This window comes from Trypanosoma grayi (assembly GCF_000691245.1).
Source record: "Trypanosoma grayi strain ANR4 Tgr_655_V1, whole genome shotgun sequence".
Classification (NCBI taxonomy): Eukaryota; Euglenozoa; class Kinetoplastea; order Trypanosomatida; family Trypanosomatidae; genus Trypanosoma; species Trypanosoma grayi.
Window position 1 is genome coordinate 1 of NW_008826274.1, and position 7975 is coordinate 7975.

The 7975-nt window shown below is 53.5% G+C and overlaps 4 protein-coding genes across 4 annotated transcripts; all 4 read right to left on the bottom strand.

Moving 5' to 3' along the window:
• Positions 1 to 1786: 1786 nt before the first annotated feature.
• Positions 1787 to 2371, bottom strand: DQ04_06551000 (hypothetical protein; the record flags this gene model as incomplete). Its single annotated transcript, XM_009314760.1, has 1 exon — positions 1787 to 2371. The coding sequence occupies one exon, from the start codon at positions 2369 to 2371 to the stop codon at positions 1787 to 1789; it is 585 nt and encodes a 194-aa protein (XP_009313035.1).
• Positions 2372 to 3013: 642 nt separating this feature from the next.
• On the bottom strand, positions 3014 to 3352 carry DQ04_06551010 (hypothetical protein; the record flags this gene model as incomplete). Its single annotated transcript, XM_009314761.1, has 1 exon — positions 3014 to 3352. One exon carries the CDS (start codon positions 3350 to 3352, stop codon positions 3014 to 3016), a length of 339 nt encoding a protein of 112 aa, XP_009313036.1.
• A 713-nt stretch (positions 3353 to 4065) lies between these two features.
• DQ04_06551020 (ion transport protein) lies at positions 4066 to 5565 on the bottom strand (the record flags this gene model as incomplete). Its single annotated transcript, XM_009314762.1, has 1 exon — positions 4066 to 5565. One exon carries the CDS (start codon positions 5563 to 5565, stop codon positions 4066 to 4068), a length of 1500 nt encoding a protein of 499 aa, XP_009313037.1.
• Positions 5566 to 6170: 605 nt separating this feature from the next.
• DQ04_06551030 (putative ion transport protein) lies at positions 6171 to 7805 on the bottom strand (the record flags this gene model as incomplete). Its single annotated transcript, XM_009314763.1, has 1 exon — positions 6171 to 7805. One exon carries the CDS (start codon positions 7803 to 7805, stop codon positions 6171 to 6173), a length of 1635 nt encoding a protein of 544 aa, XP_009313038.1.
• Positions 7806 to 7975: the final 170 nt, after the last annotated feature.

Here is a 7975-nt window from a genome sequence, read left to right on the forward strand (position 1 = left end):
TACCCGCCTTCCACTTGACCCTTGTGCAAGCCAAGGCTGCGTATCGCACAGAAGTGCGGCACTCGGGCGCATCCTCCACTCCGCGGTCAGCCCTTTACGTTGGGCAATGCAAAGCCTCTAAAATCATTGCCGGCTCCATCAGGGCCGCGGATTTATTTTTAGATAAATCACTTTCGTATTGGAAACCGAAGGAAAATCGTATATATATGAGCAAACCAAATACAACAGAAAATGCACCAGTACACTGCTACGGGTGAGAGCGAAAATACTTTCTTCCAAGAGTGCGATGCTTTAAGGGTACGCTTCTGTCAAAAGACCAAAACAGTCCCGTTGGACAAAACGCCGCAACGCTGACGGAGGGCGTCGCCTATAGAGAGCCCCGCTTCCCGCACGATATGCAGAGACACGGCGCGAGGGGAATATTCTTTTTGACATCATTTCCTTAAGAGGTTTGTCCACAGGCGCTCGCCATGGCTGGGTAGAGAGCCGGTTCGCCGCCAAGCTCTGGCATAATTACCCAAGTAAGCCCGTGTAGTTGGAGAAGGATGGATTGACCACTTCTTTAACGAGCCCGTTCATTCTCCGAGAGTGGTTCCTACTTTGGCCACGTTGGCCGTAGGCGTGTCCACGCGCGGATGGGGTGCGTTGTTCTTTTAAGAAACAGATGAAGCCTTGACTGCCGGAAGGTGCTGGGGGAGAGAACCACACATGATTTCCCAAGCTGAGGCTCGCCCCGTTCAATTGGCCCTCCGAACATTTCGCACCGAGCCGACCGTCTCTCTTCATATTTGCGTCAACAACACGCCACCTATGGATATCATGCGCCGAAAATGAATACCCACTCTGAAGCGTTAGTGGCGGAGACGGCGTCTAGCCATAACGCTTTGCGAGGGCATACAATTCAAGCCAAATCGCGAGAAAATTTTTCAGAAAACGATCTATTGGACGGGATTTCCAGAGGTCATGGCAAAAATGCCATGGATATCACAAAAGGGTGGTTGCCTGCGTTTGGGAGCGCGGGGGGCGTATTAGAAGGCTCTTTCAGCACCTCCTTTTCGTCGGAATGAAAACTAACCAAGCACCACGTCGTATGTGTTGCTCTGGGGTTTGCCGGGCGTTTTCGATGCTCCCCTTTCCACCTATCTTTGCACAGCTCTCTCTTTTGTGCGGTCCGTGGACAACTCGATGGGTAAAACATTGCACAGGCGGTCGTTCACAATATCCGACCTAGGAGAGGGGATGTGGCATGGCTCTGTAATTCGTGGACGCTCCCCACAAAAAAAAAATCCCCCTTCTCTCTACAGTCAAGGGCAATAAGAGTCCGAACGTCATATCCCCCCATAAAACCTGATCCTAACCACATCATCCGCTATACCAAAGCACCCCTGGCGACCTATCATTTTGACGCCCGCTATGTTCCTTCGGAAGTGATCTGGAAACAAACAGAAAAGAACGTTGAAACACACGTGCGGAACCAAATGATAGAACAGGAATAAACGCAGCAGCAATCGATTTCATTTTAGCACCAGGAAATGATGCACCCTTATATTTGCAGAAGCATATAGGCTATCGCGCTGGGCTCAAGGGCCCCGTGTTCATAAACAACAAAAAAACGATCACGAAAACTGGAGTACACATCAAAAATGAAAATAGCTAAAAAAAGATCCATAATGAAAAGTTTCACACGGATTTCATCGAGGTCAGCGTATAGAACCTTCTCACAAAATCATTTTCTGAAATGCGAGATGTATTTCCTGATCTCTCATTTATGAATCTTACACACTAACTAATCTTTTAAAGCGTTGTCTGGATGGGAATATCCACGCCCGCAAATCAGACAAGACACCACAAAGAGAAGCACAATAATCATAAAACCTCCAACCACAGCCCCCATGGCAATCATGCCTTTGCAAACGCTGGTGCACTCGCTGAGCTGTTTGCCGGCGTCGGGAATCCTGATACTGACGAGGACGGCTGTGTCAGAGCCAGGGTAAAGCGCCCGTGTGGCATTGTAGGCGCTCTGAGTCATCAAGGAGGTGACCTCTTCGGCGGACCATATGTGCTGCAGATTTGCTGAGTCGATGTCCGTACGCAGAGTCTGTTCCACAAATATGAGAGCCTCCAAAGCACCATCAGCGGTCAGTGAAGGGACAGTAATGGAGGTATCAAAGGAGTGTGGGCGATTCAGCTTAGGTTCAATATCCCGGAGAAGCGCGTTTTGTAGAACAGTGGGGCTGCCCTGGACCACCGTGCTCCACGCGGTGCCGCTGATCGTGACAATATGCTTCGATGACGATGATTGCGCGGAGGCGTGGAGCACAGTAGCCAATTGCAACACAACCAGCATCAGAATAGGGCAGAAGTTGTTCATACTTTTTTATTATTCTTATTGGAAATGCGTCTGATGCCCCCGAGGGAATGTCTTGTAAAGAAGAATTAATGGAAAGAGAACTAAAGCATATTTTGGCTCTGCGTTTCATCCCACCGAGTGTAAAAAAAGAAAACCCATTAAAAAGTCATGTGAAGACGAATTATTCTGTTTAGCCGCGCCACGTTGGCCACACTGAGAGCGTTAGATTCCTTTCCACGTGTATGTGCGCATGTGTGTGTAGAGGTATCCACTGGTTGGCTTTAATGCCCTGAGAGCCACCACCAATTGTGGTGGAAATAGTGACGATAGAGACGTGGCACCGCATGCCTCTCTCAGAACAACCAAAGTGGCAGCCGCAGCACCAACGCAAATGAGTCTATAGCTGTTTACACTGCGGTATGCATCTTCTCTTGAGACCAAATGTAACCCTAGGGCGGTGATCGGATGGGAAAGAGGCAAGGGGAACACCAGGAACTGTATCACGCCAGATCTTTGTCTGAGGTGGAAATAGCATAAAGTACACACACACATATATATATATATATATATATAAATAAAGGTGAAGGAACAATATAGAAATGTGTTCTTTTATAGTGTCCTCCCACCACGTGCATCTCTCACATGTGAGCGCGGCAGAAACAATCACGCCTGCGGTGCAACTGCCTTTGCCTTAGGAAGGCCCGTGACCTCCCGAAGGACAGCAACAAGGTCACCCCTTTTCTCACGAAGTCGCTGCTCGGCCGCCGTGCGGTCGCAACCGAGCTCACGCTCTAGTAGCAAGATGTCCTCCTCTACCACGTGAACCTGCGCGAGTTCATCCGCCTTCTTTTTCTCCGCCAGTTTCATCTGCTGAATGTCGGCATGTAGTTTCTGCATGCGCTGTTGTACCGCTTTCTCATCGTACTTGCGCACCTCCACCGCCTTCTCCGCGCGGCTGGAGATCTTGTTCATCGACTCTTGCACATCAGACTGCCTTGTCATTGTTTCTGCAAGTAGTTGAGCGAGCGAATCAAATGACCTGTGGGTGTTGTCACGTGATACGGGTGACCAGGATGCGGAGACTTGCCTTTCCTTGCCCTCTGCACAAGGTTGATTTCTTCAGCGTATTTCCCTCATGCACACGCGTGGGATGTTATAGAGAAAAATAAAGGTGGAAGGAGTAAAGAGGAAAAGTACATGTATACATGTGTGTCTCTCTCTCTTTCTGTGTGTGGGTGTGTGCACAAGCAAGAGAGGCAGATGTAAGTAACCCACAAGAATCCGGTCCTACGCACTCGTTACTGCGGGCCTTTGTATACTGTTCACTTGACAGCGATTGGGGTGATGAATGGAGGGAGGGTNGGCAAAACTGCATTAACAAAAATTCGTAGGAACATAACAGAAACAAGGAAACCAACACCTCTCCGCTTACTGTATTAAACATGGCGCACCTATAGTGGTTCCCAGTATAAGCAGAAACATAAGATGAGAATGATGGTTGAGGCTGCTTTTTCTTTTTTTTTTTCCTTCCCTTTCTTCAGTGCTATCCTTGCACACTTGTACGCCGTTGTCAGAATCTTTTCATCTTCCTTCGCATCGGCACATCCACCAACAAAACAAAAAATTACCCACACCCCTGCGCACTCCAATAAACCTCTCTTGGGCCATCATCTCCCACTTCCTCCCCCATCCTCTCGGCCATCGTGCGTACTGCACTACACGGAGACGCCATGACTACTGCCAAGCCGGCCATGCAACCGCTCGGCGTTGGCGACCAACACCTCTAATGCATCCTTCAACTTAGAAAGCCGCTGCTCCAGTTCGGCTGCATTCGCTGCGCCCTTCCCCTGCCCCAACCGCGACGCCGCACCCCGCGGCAACACAGGCGATCGGGGCACCATCAACGGTGCCAATCCGGCGGGGCTCTTTCCCACCCCTCTCCCCAGCGCATCGGCACCTTTCTTTACTTCTCGCTGCTGCTGCAGTTCTCCGGATGAGTGTGGCGTCGGCGAGCGCCTCTCGGCCTTGACGCGCATCTCTTGAAATAGCGGGAACGGCCGTCGACTACGCGGTGTGCCGAGAGGCGACACGTTAGAAGACGTCTGAGGCGTCGTCGCGGAAGAGCTGCGCATGGGCATGGTGGAGATATAATCCTCTAGGGTGCGCGTAGAGCGCAGAAATGCCTCCTCGAACAACGACAGCTCTCTCCGCATCTCCCGAAACGCAAGGGCCTCCTGCGAGAGCAGAAACGCGGCGATGTGGCGTGAGACAACATTGTGCTGCCGTCGCTTCGCAATGTGCAGCTTCCACGCGCGTTGAATGAGCCGCGCCGCCTGCGCTGGCAGTTGGTCGCACAGCTCGTTGCTGCGGAAGAGGGCGTAGAGGTTGCGCTCCGCCCCGTTCAGCGAGAGCGCCTCGTGCATGCAGCCTACTATCCAGCACAGCACCGCCACACCGAACAGCATCGCACAGACAGCCGTCGCGCGCCCGGAGAATGTCGTGGGCGTCACATCACCGAGACCTACAAGAGATGCGGTGCCGATGCAGAAGTACAGCGCATCCCCAAAGCTTGTTCCCTCCACCTTGGCGTAGTAGCAAGCGAGGATCACCAGCCCAAGAGCGATAGCGGAAACGGTGGCAACCAGGTGTTCCATCAGGAACGTCGTGCGGACCAGGAAGCGGTGGCCGACGCGAATGCGCAGAACACTTGCAATGGCGCGCCCAAACACCGACGCATGCGAGAAATGCGTCGCATACAGCATCAGTACGTAGAGGCGGAGAACCAGCATACCGTCAAGCCCCGCCACCCATCCATTGCACGCGCTGCTGGGGAGCGGCGGACACTGAATGATCCACACCAGCATCTCCAGCAGCATCTTGCCCAGCAAGGGCGAGTGGAAGACACTCACCTCGGGACTCGCGCCCGCCTTGCTGGTGATGCCGTGCGTGCGCGCCTTGATGCGGTAAATCCCGACAATGGCCGCCTCCCCCGCTAGTGAAAGGACGAGGATGAAAGAGTGCGTCACCACTGTCGCGTCGAAGAGCGAGAGGCCGTAGCATATGACTGCCAGGAAGCACATCGCCCCACGCAACCAGCTGTGATTTGCCAGCCGCCGCTCCGTTTGGCGCAAACTACGTGTGCTCGGGGTCACGGGCGGAATGACAGTAGGGACTTGCGGCCGCATCAGCCGCTCCGCACGCTCGCGAAGTTCCATTCCTTTCCTTTAAATATCCCTTGCGTGCTCGTCTGTTCCTTGCGCCTTTACGCTCTATCTCTCTCTCTCTATAACTATATACTCGGTTGCCTTAAAAACCCACAATGCAACGCACACACACGCTGATGAGGAGAGGGCTAAACAACCAAACACAACAGACGACACCTGATGAGTGCTGAAGAGGAACACGACCACGTTTAATAATATATACACAGCTGCTTACAGAGATGTGCACACCCAACCACAGGATTGTATGTGAAACACACGTGTATAATATACAGTCACCGAGTGCAGACCACGTACGCCGCGAAGAGGCATGTGCACTCCATAACAGCTAGAAAAACAAAAAAAAAAAGACACAACGGACGTTCTAAAACCTTTACGCTCCTCTTTCGTTCTTTCATCCAAACAAAAATTCTGTTGAGTTCCCCAGTTCACACTGAGATGCATCATCAACAACATCGCCGCCATCACCCCATTCTTATCCATCAAGAATAGCCACAACAACTAAACCAAAAGGAGCAACAACAAGGAGCAGAGTGGGGCGAGCCTATTCATAAATCCTACTCCAAAAGTGCCAAATTGTGTGTACGTGTGTGCATCGATCACCAATACGACTGGGCGAGACTGGGAGGGTTCGTCACCGCTGTCGCGGAGAGGGATTCTATCATAGCTGAGAGGCGACTGCAGACATTTTCCAAGTCCTCCACCCTCTTCAAGAGACCTTCGGTATCGACATCAGCCGGAGGAGGCGGAACACTAACAGCAGCGGGGCCAAAAAGAGGTGACACCCCCGCTACCACGTCGCTTGCAAACTTGAACGAGTCGATGTCCGGATTAGCATCGAAGATGGCACGCTCCACCTCTTCCCGCGTCGGCTCCCTGTCGCGTCCCCTAACGAGTTTCTCTACAAATATATCCACATCAATCTGCCGCTGCGCTTGTCGTGCCGCACGTTGGGCGTGACGCAGCTGCTCGTAATGCTGGTACTCCGAGAGCCCCGTGGCGGGGTTAATGCTGCTCGCACGGAACCGCTGCGTCGCGTCTACCCAGTCCTGCCGCACACGGCGCAGTTTTGTGATGGAACCCGTGAGGGACCACGAGTAGAAGAGCGCCTTGGCTCGCTGCTTCATCGTTGCAGGCGCCACTGGTGACCTCCGATTGGCACGGCGGAAACGCCAGGCGGTTTGAATCACACGCGCGGACTCGTGCCGCACCATGTTCGAGAGCTTGTGGCAGCGCATTAGCATGTACATATTGTGCTCGTTCGCGTCGTCTGCCAGGGCGGCGGACGACACGACCACAAGGTAGGCAATGAGTATGAAGCTGACGACCCACGCAAGCACCGTCACGAGCCGCCCTGCCGTTGTGACCGGTGTAATGTCGCCGTAGCCAATCGTACTGATCGTCTGAAACGCGTACCAGCAGCCGTCGCGCAGCGGCACGCCCTCCGCCTTAGTGTACATGCACGATATCGCAAGCCACGACAACAGCGTCGTGAGGCACGCGGTCTTCGCACTGCGGTACACCAAAGCGGTGCGAACCGTGAAGCCGATGTTCAGTGGCAGCGCCACCACCGCCGCCATGGCGCGGCAGAAGGAGCGACGCACGTACGCCGCGTTGTGGATGTACACCACCACCGCGTAGAGTCGGATAAACATGAAGTAATTTAACAGCTCGAAGAACGGCCGCCAGAAGAGAATCACCGGTGGGGTCTGTATATTCCACACCACCACCTCCAGCAACATGCGTCCGAGAAACGGGGAGGTGAAGATGTTGCGACGACGCTCATACATGACGTTTGTGAGACTGGTGTACTCCGCCTTGATGGCGTACACCTTGAGGATGATCAGCACCGCCGCCTCCGAGATGCCGAGTATCGTCCAGTCCACGATGGTGTCGCTTCGCATCAGGGAGAGCACGAACACAATAACCGCGAGCAGCGCCTGCACGCCACGCAGCCAGCAGTGGTATGCCGCGAGCAGCTCGAGGCTCACGATCTCTTTTGTCACCACCGACGGTGCGTTGCGGAGCCCAACGTCAATGTAGAACTCATCGCGCAGCAGGTGCTTCACACGCGTGCCCAGCAGCCGCGGCGCCATCGTGACCGCGCGCGTCTTGCGGCGAAGCGCCTTCAGAGTGTCACCATGGTCCCGTCGCTTCTGCTGCTGCCTCTCCAGCGTCACTGGGGTGGTGGTGGTGGTGGTGAATTCTACGGTTGCTTCCTTCGCACCGCGCATTTTTTCTTTTTGATTTCCCCTCTACGTGCGTACGTGTGTGAGTGCGGACACGAACACCACCGTCACTAATAATAACAACAATAACAGCAGCGCCAGTGGTGGGCCGGCTACTGTGCCCCAGTCCGTGCCGTGTCGTGGTCCACCGGCCGAGCCGTTGCCAACACAAGGAG